Genomic DNA, 16197 nt, shown 5'->3' with positions numbered 1-16197 from the left:
CTGAGGGCTGAGTATCTATTATNTCTTCTCGACTATGAGACTTCAGTAAAAAGTCCGAACACTTCTTCGATTTGTTCCATTTCGTCACTTGTAGTTTTCGCATTGTACATATTTTTAGTATTAAAAAGTCTGACCATAGCGGGAGACGGTTCAAATGACGAACAGCACTCACCAAAAACTTGAAAATGTACCTTTATCCTCAACAGAGACTCCAAAAGTTCCATATTCATCTTATTCCTAGTTTTCGTTTTTGTCAAGTTCATTAGAGAAAATACCCTTTCAACGCAAGCATTACTTGTTGGTACAATTAAGATCTGAATTACCGCTGCAGCCAATTCTTTGAAGAAAAAATTTCCCGAGGCTTCATGAAATGCATAAACTTTCGGCCAGAAATCAACGATATTTGATGATATTTGCTTGCCAGAAAACAAAAATTTCCAATCAATCAGAGGGAGCTTATCCCATTGTGACTCATACAGTGACTCATCCCGTTTTAATCGATAATTCGAGAGAATCAATGGTGTTGAGTCATACCGTATTTCAGCGTTGTTTGTGTTCGAGGTAACTGAAGGCTGTATTTATTTTTCAAATGTTTTTTTGTCGTCGAATGTCTTTTTAGATCGTCGCGATGACTACGTAAGGACACTTTGCAGTAAATGCACCAGGCATCGTTAACTGTGTTTTGGCATGCCATTGGTGCATTTTGAATCGACGTTAGCCACCCTAAACAAAAAACATGCGGTGAATGAGAACGAGAACGAAGATTATTAATCATATATCACGAGGAAAATGAATAAGATAGAAAAGGAGATCGTACCTTGAGACCAACGCTCTTGCTCCCAATCTGATTTGTAGTGTCGTTTGTATTTTGCCCATGTAGTTTTGCCCATTTCACTGCACGAAATGTTTTCAACACGTGTGTTGTCTTTGACCTCTCCCAGTAGACTACTCGCAGACCGCCAGTAATCGAAATTCTCTACCGAGGCGACAAAAGGTGCCAATGTATAGTGTCTGTACGGGTGGTTAATATGAGCAAATAGTAAGTTGAATAAGACGTGTTGCTAATGTACTGTTCTATCACGGTGATATCTGGGTAATTACGAGATTGTAGAAAAACTTCTAACAGCTCTGTGAGGCGGTGTATGTATGGCACACACGTTCATGTGGCTACATCGTGCCTCTATTAATCATTCTCCAAAAATCGAAATATATGCAATTAGGTTCGAATGACCAGGGAATATCTTTCTTCATTTTACAGTTTTTTTTTGTTATTGTGATTCCCCTTCTCCTCAGCAGGAGGCGGGATAGGGTTTTACGTTCACCCGTGAGCGAGAGAGAGAAGGAAAGATATTTCTCTCTCGCTCTCTCACATCTCTCTACGAAAATGTTTTTGCCATTATCTGTTAAACAATTGGGTTTAGGGGATTTTTCCATTGATTATTTTTTGTAGCAAATCGAATTTGCAACAAACTAATCTTATGCAAAAATCACGTAAACCCAATAGTTGATTTAATAACTGCAATAAAGTCTTGAATAATTTTTGGTCATTATTTAAAAAACTATTGGGTTTACATCATTTTTCCATCAGATTATTTTTGTTGCAAATTCGATTTGCGACAAAAAATAATCAATGGAAAAATCCCCTAACCCCAATTGTTTACCACATAATTGAGAAAGAGCGTGTTTCTTCGGAAAAATTCCGAAAATCACAGCTATGCCCGTTTCGATTTCTGAGGCAATTGTTTAATTGTTAATTATCTCAGATACCAAGAGGATTAGGACATTTTGTCAGTAGATCTTTTATCTTGTTAATGAAATTTAACAGAAAAAAGTTCTTCTAACAAAATCTCTTGAAATTATCGGTTGAGGAGATAATTACTAATTAATTAATGACCTCGGAAATTCCACGGGGATGGCCGACGATTTTCGGGAAATAATAATCAATAACAAAATCTTGTAAACCGATTTGTTTACAAGATAATTGTAAAAGAGTTTTTTTTTGCGAAATAATTGAGAAAATTACCCCCGTCCCCCTTTCGATTTCTGAGGCGATTGTTTAATTGTTAATTATCTCAGATACCAAGAGGACTAGGAAATTTTGTCAGTAAATCTTTTATCTTGTTAATGAAATTTAACAGAAAAAAGTTCCTATGACAAAATCTCTTGAAATTCTCGGTTGAGGAGATAATTAATAATTAATTAATGACCTCGGAAATTCCAAGGGGATGGCCGACGATTTTCGGGAAATAATAATCAATAACTAAATCTTGTAAACCCATTTGTTTACAAGATAATTGTAAAAGAGTTTTTTTTTGCGAAATAATTGATAAAATTAGCCCCCTCCCCCTTTCGATTTCTGAGGCGATTGTTTAATTGTTAACAATTATCTCAGATACCAAGAGGACTAGGAAATTTTGTCAGTAGATCTTTTATCTTGTTAATGAAATTTAACAGAAAAAAGTTCTTCTGACAAAATCTCTTGAAATTCTCGGTTGAGGAGATAATTAATAATTAATTAATGACCTCGGAAATTCCAAGGGGATGGCCGACGATTTTCGGGAAATAATAATCAATAACTAAATCTTGTAAACCCATTTGTTTACAAGATAATTGTAAAACAGTTTTTTTTGCGAAATAATTCCGAAAATTACCCCCATCCCCCGTTCGATTTCTGAGGCGATTGTTTAATTGTTAATTATCTCAAATACCAAGAGGATTAGAAAATTTTGTCAATAGATCTTTCATCTTGATAATGAAATTTAACAGAATAAAGTTCTTTTGACAAAATCCCTTAAAATTCTCAGTTGAAGAGATAATTAACAATTAATTAATGGCCCCAAAAATGCGAAGGGGATGGCCCACGATTTTCGGGAAATCCCGAGTTACGAAAAGTTTTTTACCATTATCTGTTCAACAATTGGGTTTAGGGGATTTTCCATTCATTATTTTTTGTCGCAAATCGAATTTGCAACAAAAATAATCTGATGGAAAAATGATATAAACCCAATAGTTTCTTAAATAATGACCAAAAATTATTCAAGACTTTATTGCAATTATTTAATAAATTATGGCCGTGGCTATTCGCACCGGGCGTGAAACACGCCGGCGTATTTCACGCACGTCGAGGAAAACTGGCGTGTTTCACGCACATCGAGGAAAACTCTTTGGCGTGTTTCACGCACATTGAGAATAACTTTTTGGCGTGTTTTACGCGCATTCAGAGTAACTCTTTGGCGTGTTTCACGCACGTTTAGAATAACTCTTCGGCGTGTTTTACGCACATTGAGAATAACTTTTTGGCGTGTTTCACGCACATTGAGAACAACTCTTTGGCGTGTTTCACGCACATTGAGAATAACTCTTTGGCGTGTTTCACACACGTAATGATACTTAAACTGGCGAAAGTGCCGAGCGAGAACGCCAGGGGGGACTGCGCTACCTCATGTGACGTAACTTTCTCATCCCCACCATGATCTCGCCTACCCCGAACAAGCGGTTCCTATGCCCAGGCAGGGCGATGGTTTAGGTTTAAATAACAGAGAGATTGTTGATTAATTATTGCATGACTCTGGACACTTGCAAATTTAGGGAAAAATACTTGAATGTTAGGGGAACTCAAATCAAGATGCTAATCAGTGGCGTGCTAATTAGTTTTATTCTAATTAATTATTCAAAGTCTCATAAATTATTTCAACATGATGTTAATAGATCTTTGATATTTTACATGATTCTGGACACTTGCAAATTTAGGGAAAAATACCTGGAGGGCGGGGGAACTCAAATGAAAAAGCCAATCAGCGGCGCGCTAATTAGTTTTATTGCAACTAATTATTCAAGGTCTTAAAAATCATTTTAACATGGTGTCAATAGATCCTTGGCATTTTACTCATTGGCGTGCTTCACGCACATTTAGGATACTCTCTTACGAGTTTTACGCACATTTGAAAGGATCCATTCAGCGTATCAAATAAAAAACAATCATTTATGTGATGTAAATGCTTCACTTTTGGGGTGTAAATAGAAAAATAAATCGATGCAAGTGAGTGATCTGAGACAAAACCACCTCAATTTTTGAGAAAGGAAAAAATTGAAAAAACTTCTCCTTTGTGATCGTCCCTGAGGGACATTCTAACCTCAATTTCTTTCTAGTTATTTCTTGCTTGACTGCTTTTAAAAATCTCAATTATAATTTTATGATAACCCTCCCAGTCTCACTCTAAGTTATTAATTCCAATTAGGTATACTGTAAATGTTCATTATGTTGTATTTTTGCGAGTTTTTCGAAAAAAATCATGGTCTGCTTGATCCACACGTGTTACCATGTCGTTGTTACCGACCGAACTCTCCAGCCCTCCTCCTCTCTTATATTATCCTCCAACAATTATTACAAATAATAGAAAAAAATAGAAAAATCATTACAATTTGTTTTCATCACTCAATTATTTCTCTATACGCTTGGTCTGAGTGAAAAGTAACGTATCACGTATCGTAATGAATAATATCATTCAGTAGTCATCAGAAATAAGTTTTTTAACATGGGAGAAGTTTTTTCAATTTTTTCCTTTCTCAAAAATTGAGGTGATTTTGTCTCAGATCACTCACTTGCATCGATTTATTTTTCCAATTACACACCAAAAGTGACGCATTTATATCAAATAAATGATTTTTTTTTCATTCGATACGCTGAATGGATCCCTTCGAATGTGCGTAAAACTCGTCAAAGAGTATCTCAAATGGGCGTGAAACACGCCAAAGAATAAAATGCCAAAGATCTATTGACACCATGCTAAAATGATTTTTGAGACCTTGAATAATTAAGTGCAATAAAACTAATAGCGCGCTGCTGATTGGCTTCTTGATTTGAGTTCCCTCGCCCTCCAAGTATTTTTCCTTAAATTTACAAGTGTCCAGAGTCATGCAAAATGTCAAAGATCTATTGACATCATGTCAAAATCATTTTCGAGACCTTGAACAATTAATTAAAATAAAACTAATTAGCGCGTCGCTGATTGGCTTTTTGATTTGAGTTCCCCTGCCCTCCAAGTATTTTTCCCGAAATTTGTAAGTGTCCAGAGTCATGTAAAATGTCAAAGATCTATTGACACCACGTAAAAAGGATTTATGAGACCTTGAATAATTGATTAAAATAAAACTAATTAGCACGCCACTGATTGGCTCCTTGATTTGAGTTCCCCTAACCTTCAAGTATTCTTCCCTAAATTTGCAAGTGTACAGAGTCATGTAAAATGTTAAAAATCGATTGAGACCATGATAAAATCATTTTTGAGACCTTGAATAATTAATTAAAATAAAACTATTTAGCGCGCCGCTGAGTGGCTTCTTGATTTGAACTCCTCCACCCCTAAGTATTTTTCCCTAAATTTGCAAGTGTCCAGAGTCATGCAATAATTAATCAACAATCTCTCTGTTGTTTAAACCGAAACCATCGCCCTGCACGGGCGTAGGAACCGCTTGTTCGGGATAGGCGAGATCGTGGTGGGGATGAGACAGTCCCGTCACATGAGGTAGCGCAATTCCCCCTGGCGTTCTCGCTCGGCACTTTCGCAAGTTTAAGTGTCATTACGTGCGTGAAAGACGCTAAAACTTACTCTCAATGTGCGTGAAACGTGCCAAAGAGTTATTCTCAATGTGCGTAAAACACGCCAAAGAGTTATTCTCAATGTGTGTAAAATATGCCAAAGAGTTATCCTAAACGTGCGTGGGACACGCCGCAGAGTTATTCTCAATGTGCGTAAAAAACGCCAAAGAATTATCCTAAACGTGTGTGAAACACGCCAAAAAGTTATTCTCAATGTGCGTGAAACACGCCAAAGAGTTATTCTCAATGCGCGTAAAACACGCCAAAGAGTGATTCTCAATGTGCGTGAAACATGCCAAAGAGTTATCCTAAATGTGCATAAAACACGCCAAAGAGTTATTCTCAATGTGCGTGAAACACGCCAAAGAGTTATTCTCAATGTGCGTGAAACACGCCAAAGAGTTATTTTCAATGTGCGTAACACACGCCAAAGAGTTATCCTAAACGTGCGTGAAACACGCCAAAGAGTTTTCCTCGACGTGCGTGAAACACGCTGGCGTGTTTCACGCCCGGTGCTAATAGCCCCGGCCATAAAATATTGGGTTTACGTTATTTTTGCATCAGTTTATTTTTGTTGCAAATTCGATTTGCGACAAAAAATAATAAATGGAAAATCCCCTAAACCCAATTGTTGAACAGATAATGGTAAAAAACTTTTCGTAACTCGGGATTTCCCGAAAATCGTGGGCCATCCCCTTCGCATTTTTGGGGCCATTAATTAATTGTTAATTATCTCTTCAACTGAAAATTTTAAGGGATTTTGTCAAAAGAACTTTATTCTGTTAAATTTCATTATCAAGATGAAAAATCTATTGACATAATTTCCTAATCCTCTTGGTATTTGAGATAATTAACAATTAAACAATCGCCTCAGAAATCGAACGGGGGATGGGGGTAATTTTCGGAATTATTTCGCAAAAAAACTTTTACAATTATCTTGTAAACAAATGGATTTACAAGATTTAGTTATTGATTATTATTTCCCGAAAATCGTCGGCCATCCCCTTGGAATTTCCGAGGTCATTAATTAATTATTAATTATCTCCTCAACCGAGAATTTCAAGAGATTTTGTCATAAGAACTTTTTTCTGTTAAATTTCATTAACAAGATAAAAGATCTACTGACAAAATTTCCTAGTCCTCTTGGTATCTGAGATAATTAACAATTAAACAATCGCCTCAGAAATCGAAAGGGGGACGGGGGTAATTTTCTCAATTTCGCAGAAAAAAACTCTTTTACAATTATCTTGTAAACAAATGGGTTTACAAGATTTAGTTATTGATTATTATTTCCCGAAAATCGTCGGCCATCCCCTTGGAATTTCCGAGGTCATTAATTAATTATTAATTATCTCCTTAACCGATCATTTCAAGAGATTTTGTTAGAAGAACTTTTTTCTGTTAAATTTTATTAACAAGATAAAAGATCTACTGACAAAATATCCTAATCCTCTGGGTATCTGAGATAATTAACAATTAAACAATTGCCTCAGAAATCGAAAGGGGGATAGCTGTGATTTTCGGAATTTTTCCGAAGAAACACGCTCTTTCTCAATTATGTGGTAAACAATTGGGGTTAGGGGATTTTTCCATTGATTATTCTTTGTCGCAAATCGAATTTGCAACAAAAATAATCTGATGGAAAAATGATGTAAACCCAATAGTTTTTTAAATAATGACCAAAAATTATTCAAGACTTTATTGCAATTATTTAATCAACTATTGGGTTTACATGATTTTTGCATAAGATTAGTTTGTTGCAAATTCGATTTGCTACAAAAAATAATGAATGGAAAAATCCTCTAAACCCAATTGTTTAACAGATAATGGCAAAAACATTTTCGTAGAGAGATGTGAGAGAGCGAGAGAGAAATATCTTTCCTTCTCTCTCGCTCACGGGTGAACGTAAAACGCTATCCCGCCTCCTGCTGACTAGAAGGGGAATCACGCACACCGGTGCGCGGAGCCACACGGACGTACTGCCGTTTAACGCTGCAGCGTCATTGGCTGTCCTATTTACCCCAATATCTCCGGAGGGGTGCCTCTGATCGAAAAGTGGAAAAGGAGTTTTCGGCTCAGAATCACCCCCTGTACATGCTGGTTCAGGATCAACATGTACTTCTGGGACACCCTGTAGGGGTCATATGGAATCACCCACAGTATTAGCCTCTCTTGATTTAAAGATGAGACATTTCTACAGCTACGAGTCGACAACTGCTGATGTTATCGGCACCATCCTCATATAATTTGAGACCAGATTAAATCGATTCACACAATTTTTTTTTCGTTATGACAAAAGTGCATCGGTTACACACATAGGCAGTCTCATACATTCGGACAGGATTAAAAAACATCATATTCCGGTTCCTAAGTCCGAAATTAATTATTCCAAAGTAAAAACTGAAAACTTGCGTTTCAAATATTACAATGCTTCTATTTGGAAGCAACAAAGCTACCGATAAACCCATGGAAACGGAGGTGGGAAGCCTCATGGGCCAGACCAAATAGAGGTCTTTGCATCATTCTTTCAAATGGAAGCATTTTTCATGTTATGATAACTAATTTGGATCCTGCAATCAGAATAGGATGTTTTTTGACCATGTCCTTGTGTATGTTTTTCTGTTTATTTTCGGTGTCCCATGGAGAAAATGCCTACGCACGATAGTAGACAGTGGAGTTGGTGGATGGTGGTTTTGTTGCATGCAAATTACAAGTGCATGCAACATTCGTACGCCGCTCGTCATCAAAATGAGCCTCCTTTATATATTGTGACGTATTTTTCAACGACACACGCGGGAAATCGTGTGCGTTGTCGTCCACTAACTTTCAGCAACCCTTTTGGAATCTCTCAACCCGAATAAGTACGAAGGTGATCAACGAAAGGAACCAAAGAAACAATACCAAAAGGGCGCCAGTCCTTTTAACCTTCAAAGGACAAGGTCACAATGTCGAAGCGCGTTTCACGACCAGCTCAGGAAACCGCGGAGACGTGTGGGAACGGGCGAACAATTAATGCAGCTCAACACCATGAATTATTCGGAAATAAAATAAACTATATTTTTCTCACAACAATAAAACAATAGAAAATTCGGCCAAGTGCCAGTGAAATAATATTCGCTATTTTTGCACGTGCGGGAGAGGACTCCCGCGAGCAAAGGTTTGACAAAACTCAAAATTATCAATTGTCTGAAGCAACAGTTTATAAATTTTCTGGAAATAACTGACTATGTGATAATTACAAAATTAAGTAATTCAATGAAATGCGTGAGAGAGAACTCTACACGCAGTATGTTTCGACACAGAGTATTAATATTTTAGCACATGCGAAAATAAGAAGTAATTATAAAAGTCCAATATTTTTACTTGATTGGAAAAATGAACCAATATCATGCAGCCACAATTTAATGACGAAATATTGTCATTGGTGAGAATCACCCGAAGCCCGACAACGCGAAGGCCACATGAATGAAGAAATTGAACAAAGTTCCAAAATCAAAAACGATAAACGGCAACAAAATGAATGGAATAATTAATATTCAATAATGAAAATAAAGGAATGAGGCCAAAGGCCATTGAGTGCCGCGTCCCGAAGGCAAAAGGCTCGAATTTCAACACTCAAACGGTGTCCAAAATGGCCACCGGAGAAATGAATCGAAAAACCACGCGAGCACTCGCAAATTGAATCACGCTCACCGTTTGATACGCGAGAAACTCCAGGATAAACTCGTCTGGACCCTCAGTACGCCGACATCAGGAAAAGGCCGGAAAATCTCCAGGCACACCAAAGTAATAATTGTTTTAACAATTTAAAAAAGCTCAAAGAGTATACTAAAACTTTAATTGCGCAGAGCGACTTAATATGGCTGAACCCCAGCGAAGAGTGGTCCGTCGGGGCCGTACATCGCTCCGAGGAACCTCAAAATCTTTTCTACCCCCACCCCAATGAACCGATGGTGCCGCGGAGAATCCGCGTCCCAATGAAATTTGAATTATGAATTTTCAATTGGTAATTATTCAGTATTTATGAGTCCTAGAAAACTGAGACCTGCGCCTCACGGTCGGTGGAGGTGATCCGCGTTGAATGGCGCATGAGCCAACATAATCCGCGGCTCCCTCGATGCTACAGCATGTAGAGTTTTTTTCTTGGGTGGCATTGCGCCATCGATCCATCGGTGAGGTAGTGGGGGTTCGCAAGTAGAGACGGAGATGCCTGCTGGCGTGCGTCGATCGTCTCTCGCGTCCTTCGTAGTGTGAGTCTCCCAGACTCAATGTGTGCGTGCTCGTCGGTGTGCTACTCGTCATCTACTGTAGCGCCGACTTGTAGCCATTCCCGATGCTCCGCTCCACTCCGCTCGTCACGAAGCTCACGCATAACCCATGATGAGCGCGGTCGACAGAATTTGAGGGAATAATAAAAGAAAGAGTAAATAAAAGAAATGAAGAAAATGACAATTGTGGCCCTGGGTGATCCGACTCCTCGCTGGGGTAAAAATACTAATTTTCCCCCCATCATCCGCGGTCAGTTCAGGTGAGGAACAGTACATGATTTTTATCATATTACAATATATACCACTCCACCCGTCTTGGAGCATATTTCCAAGTTTCATTCCCTCCGCTATCATACCTCCCCCTGCAACCTCTCGTAAATTATCAATTTTCGCGATTTTCATTATTTATTTAACATTTTTTTTATTCAATCAACGCATGGGGGTGGCTCAGTTAGATTTGACAACCCCCTCCCCTTGTTGGGTAAAATTTGCGACCCTCTGCCCTCGTATCTTCCCCTTCCGCCCCCTCGTGAAATGTTAATTGAGGAAATTTTAATTTTTCATTCAAGAATTTTTTAATTTACTTAATTAATACATGCGAACGGAGAGATGAGGGGTGGCTCAGATAGATTCTGGAACCCCCTCCTCTTGTTAGGTAAAATTAGCAACCCTGCGCCATCATACCTCCCCCTTCCATCTTCTCGTGAAATTTCAATTGACGAAGATTTATATTTTTTGTTTAGAATTTTTTAAATTAATTTAATGACGCATGCGAACAAAGGGATGGTGGTGGCTCAGTCAGTTTCAGAAACACTCTCCCCTAGTTGGGTAAAATTTGCAACCCTTCGCCGTTGTACCTCCCCCTTCCACCCCCTTACAAAGTCTCAATTTTCGAGATTTTTATTTTTTAAGAATTTTTTTTATTCAATCAACGCATGCTAACGGAGAGATGGGGGGTGGCTCACAAGGAAACCGTCCCGAGTGTCCCTCACCGATTTCGATGAGCTTGAAATATGTTATTCCCCATCAAAATCTAAGGTATACGTTTTTTTTTTCGGCGGATAAAGATTTTTAGGGGGTGAAACCAACCTCCGAAGTTGACAGGTTTTCAGGACCATTTGACTGTTTCATATATTGGCATTCAAAATTTTAGAACGAAAAAAAATGCATGATAATCTTTACGAAAAATGGTGAAAAATGGCTTTTGTTGCTTTTGAATAGGGTCAATTCCAAAACAATGATAGGGGTTCAAATCCAAAAAAAATTTGTGAAACAAAAAAATTACGCTCGTATTTTAATAGTATGAATGGCTATTAAACTAGCAAGCAAACGTCAAAAATACGGGTTTTCGCTTTTTTCGAAAAAAGTAGTGTAGGGAAACCAGCCTCGAATTTGACTTAATTCATTACCAGTTGAATATTGGATTTCTTCTTGGGCGATCACAATTCTTGAAGTAAGTGATGTGAAATGGTGTTGGTTGGGTTCAAAAAGGGTGAAATGGGGGGGATGGGGCAAAGTGGAACGCTGATACAAAGTGGGATAACCGTCTTTTTGGGCCACAATATTGATGCGAACTTTTATGTACTAAAGATGAGGAGAACATGATAAATGTTGGTGCGAAAAGAATGATGAGGAGATGATGAGGAGATGATACTTGATAAATGTTGGTGCGAAAAGTCTATTATTGGTGGATTCATAGACCGGACACTGTTCTCCAATCGTGGAAGCTACCAAAACACGCAATAAGGATGTGGAGGTAATGACTATACCTAAAGGGACAACTGGAAAACTCCAACCACTCGATGTTTTTGGATTTAGAGTTTAGAAAAACTTCATAAGATATTTCTCTGATAGTGTTATATTAATGGATTATGATTTGAATTTACATTTAAAGAATAATGTCTTCAATTTGCAATCTCTAACTCATAATCAATTGTCGTCACCACGATATGTCAATCTCTTCAAATATGCTTGGTACAGAAGCGGTTACGTAGAAACCAAACCAGATGGATTTGAAAATCCCGTCCATTTCGCATTCGGTGAATCATGCAAGTCGCATTGCGAAATACCGGGATGTACGAATATTGCTATTATTCGTTGTTCTTGGTGCAAGAAGTCATTATGTTAAAAACACTTCTTCGACGACTATCATTATTGCAAAAAATATAATGAATAAATGAATGAGGAAAATTATAAGATCTCAAAATATGATTTTCTTAGTGCCTTATGACAGGAAAAATAAGGAAATGTATGAATTGTGATGACGTAGTGGGGGTGGAGTGAAGGAAAAATGGAAAAAAAAATGATAATGGAATTGTCAGATCATTATATTCCTAGTGTTCCGTCACGGAATTGTTCATCGTATTGGGAAATTTTCCATCGGGAAAAACCCAGCCTTTTCGCAGAATTACTTGAGTAAATTATTTTATTATTGAACTCATCGTCACGCCCATTGCAACGTTTAAATTTTAATCCTTCTTTTATTCCAAAATATTTCTACTTGACCGTCATAAAAATCGTAATTTCCTAAATCTATTCGTCCCAAATATTATTTCGTTTATTATAGAAAGGGAATTACTTTATAGTAGGAGATTTTTAATCCTCAAATGTATTTGAAATTTGAAAGGCCTTTTGTTATTATTCGTACCTCGGAAAACCTACATAATTATTCTATCCACTTATTACGGTCATTTATTGCCTCTTTCGTTTAGACCTCGAGAACATAAGTCTTAATGAGAGACTCTCGGGTCATTTGACTTTATTGCGGACACTCAGCCCCTTCAGGCCCACACATTTCCCAAACCTTTGGTGCCCATTTCCCCTTCCACTCTCCATTCTACCCACTCCACCCTTCAAAATAGATAAACCAATGAAATTATCCTTACACTTTCCTTGACCAATAAGAACCTATTAATTTTTTGGTTCAGTCCGTGCGGACTTTTAGCATAAAACTTGACACTTTTCTCCACAATAGTCAGTATCGAAGTATTAATCTATCGTTTCGCATCGTTACAACTTCAACTCATTTTTTGTGTCCGCCGGTCTATTCTAGTATTGTCTAGCTAAAATACCCTGACAAATAACTTTTTACATTCACACCCTTTTCGCGAGTTAATACTAAGTTCACAGTCCATACTTGTATTTTTTTTATCAAAGAATAATATTAAGTGTATTTTTAAAAATTGTGAAAATATAGGAAAAATTAATTTAAAGTGATTTGTGTTAGTTTTTTTGTGTTTATACCATTATTGACTAATAGACATTTCCAACGGTTTGTGTTAATCATCATTTTTTACCAAACCATAACATAATTGGTCCTTCGAGCCGGATATGTGAACAAGTGATTCGGGAGTGTGTGAACTTTTTTGCAGTTAATATCTATGGTGATATTAATTTTTGACTTTGACTCACTTTATTTTTGAACTTTGACTTTTTACTGGCATATCGTTGCCAACAAACATTGACTATTTTACTTACCAGCTTCAGTGGTTGTATTGTGAAATGAATTCAACATGGCGAATGAAGCCTGACTCAGCACGCTCAGACGTCAGCGTGGCAACATTCAAGCATCAATAACGATGTTCAAGGCAACTTTGGATACATACGTGTCATTGCCCATCGAAGAACGTATTCCGGAGAGACTCCAGGTCGCATTGGACGGGATGAAACAACGTTTTCAACGCTTTGAAGAAATCCAAGAGGAGCTAGAAGAAGCGGACGAAGAAGCCGAGAGCCCCAAACGTTTGGAGATTCTATCAAGGTATGAACAAGCTGTTGGTGATGCCCTTCATCACCTTTCACCCTTACGAACAGTAGCCGCTTCTCCACATGGTAATATAGTGCAGTGTGGTGACACAACGAACGCAGCTGCATCATTACTTTCGCTCATATGTTTGCCGGAACTTGATATTGCAAAGTTCGACGGATCATATGAGAGTTACCATCCATTTTGGGACAGCTACAACTGCAACATTGGACAGAGGACTGATTTATCCAAAGTTCAGAAACTCCAATATCTTCGGAGTCTTTTAACGGGGAGAGCTGCCAAGGCTATTGAATCGTTGTCAAACACTGAGGAGAATTATGACACCGCCTTGGACATCATCCAGAAGAAGTTCGATCGCACACGGAAAATCATCTGTAGACACTGGGAACTGCTGCATGAGTATCCAGCTCTATCAAAAGACACACCAGAGGCACTTGGACATCTAGTCGACACGGTTTATCAGCATACTAGGGCGCTGAAAAACCTCAAACAACCGGTAGAGTATTGGGATCTGCCACTGATTCACTTGATCCAGTCCAAAATCAGCCCAGAAACAACTTATCTCTGGGAATTGAAGATCAAGGACTCCAATCTTCCTCAATACACAAGCCCGCTGGAATTCTTGGAAAGTCGTTCGCAATGCTCATCAGTGTCTACTTCGTTCTCACGTGACGAAAAATCCAATCGTCATCGTGGAAAGAGACAAGCCTTCGTGACTACTAGCACATCAACAGTCGTTTCATGCGCCATGTGCAAGGAAAATCACAGCATCATGAGGTGTCCAAATTTTAAAAATCTTTCGCCAGTGGATCGATATAAAGAAGCGAAAAAACTCTCACTCTGCCTCAGTTGTCTCAAGTCAGGCCACGGTGTCAATGCCTGCAACTCCAGAAACTGTCCACGGTGCCAAAAACCTCACAACTCTCTTCTACATCGGTCAGATCTATCAACGAACGTTCAACCAGCCACTGCTGCAGGGACAACGCCCATCAACAACTCCTGACTAAGCCAAGAGCAGAGCCCAGCTGAATCACCGAACCACACGACACTGATCGTCAACTCATCAACTTGTGATTTAATGGTAACTGTTAAACTCAAGGTATTAAATATCAATAACTCGCTCATCGATTGTCGCGCATTGTTGGATACATGTTCAACAACGAATTTTATTACGGAGAGTTTAGCAACGTCGCTTGGATTGCCAAAAAGATATTTTTCAACCGCAGTTGGCGCTCTGAATACAATAACGACTACAACAAAACATCTCGTAACTGCCACTATACGTTCGCGAATCAACAACGAGGAACGGACAATTATATTCTTGACGGTCCCCAGTATTTCGACAATGGTGCCGGGCCAACCACTTGACAGGGATAAAATAGAAATTCCCTCTAATTTGAGACTCGCCGATCCAGAATTTCATCTACCAGCTCCCATTGACATGTTATTTGGAACTGGGACTACACTTTCGTTTCTCGGACCCGCGAAAAAACGAATTTTTGCTGAAAATCAACCTGATTTATTCCTTTTACAAACTTCTCTTGGTTGGGTTATTGGAGGGGGAGCTCCTACATCTAAACACACTCGTCAACGTTCCTGTCATCTCATTAACACGGACTCTTTGGGCTTTGAATTGACTAAATTCTGGGAAATAGAGGACACCGCAGGAAAACCTCGTTCCAATCACGTTGAAACAGCGTGTGAACGACACTTCAAGGAGCACGTGACTAGAGACATGACAGGAAGATACATCGTGGCTCTTCCCTTCAATAATAATATCTTTCAACTGGGGATATCGCGATCGCGGGCTTACAATCGGTTCAAATCTAGCGAGAAAAAATTCCATCAAAACTCTCAACTTGCTGAGCAATACAAGACAGTCATTCAAGAGTACATTGATCTTGGGCATATGACTGAAATTGATACATCGAAATTAGCTGATCACGGGTACTATTTACCCCACCATGCGGTATTCAAAGAAGGCAGCTTAACAACAAAACTGAGAGTTGTCTTTGATGGATCCGCCAAAACCAACACCGGGATGTCCTTGAACGATACACTCCACGTGGGCCCTGCAATTCAAGACGATATTTTTTCTTTGTTATCGAGATTTCGTTTATACAGTACGTTCTGACGGGCGACATCGAGAAAATGTATCGACAAATTCTCGTGCGTCTGGAAGATCGTAAATACCAACGCATTCTGTGGCGCGATGATGATGGACCTGTGAGAACCTACGAACTCAACACCGTGACATTTGGATTGTCAGCAGCACCATACCTTGCAATCAGATGTCTTCATTAGCTAGCAGACGACGAACAACATCGCTATCCTACTGGAGCTGCTATCCTGAAGAGAGATCTGTACGTAGATGATCTCACAGGAGCACAAACACGTGAAGGAGCCATTACCATTCGTCATGAACTCGAAAAATTGATGAAATTGGGCTGTTTCAATCTTCGACAGTGGGCATCGAATGACCCCACATTGCTTCAAGGACTCGACCCGGAAGATATCAACAAACACCTACAACTCGGAGATTCGACAACACTTAAAACATTGGG

General features: G+C 38.7%; 1 protein-coding gene across 1 annotated transcript; it reads left to right on the top strand.

The window, feature by feature from the left end:
- The first annotated feature begins 14978 nt into the window (after positions 1-14978).
- On the top strand, positions 14979-15937 carry LOC107042779. Its single transcript, XM_015263963.1, has 2 exons — positions 14979-15698; positions 15758-15937. The coding sequence occupies exons 1-2, from the start codon at positions 14979-14981 to the stop codon at positions 15935-15937; spliced, it is 900 nt and encodes a 299-aa protein (XP_015119449.1).
- Positions 15938-16197: the final 260 nt, after the last annotated feature.

This window comes from Diachasma alloeum, unplaced genomic scaffold, assembly GCF_001412515.2.
Source record: "Diachasma alloeum isolate Michigan unplaced genomic scaffold, Dall2.0 Dall_scaffold_00519, whole genome shotgun sequence".
Lineage (NCBI taxonomy): Eukaryota > Metazoa > Arthropoda > Insecta > Hymenoptera > Braconidae > Diachasma > Diachasma alloeum.
Note: the sequence above shows the minus strand (reverse complement) of the source record. Positions and strands in the feature narration are given on the sequence as shown.

What these genes read in the sequence shown, in the direction of transcription:
- LOC107042779 (XM_015263963.1), top strand. Translation starts at nt 14,979, where the DNA reads ATGGTGCCGGGCCAACCACTTGACAGGGATAAAATAGAAATTCCCTCT. An exon ending in CCTTGAACGATACACTCCAC is followed by an intron (nt 15,699 to 15,757) that starts GTGGGCCCTGCA and finishes TCGTTTATACAG; the next exon opens with TACGTTCTGACGGGCGACAT.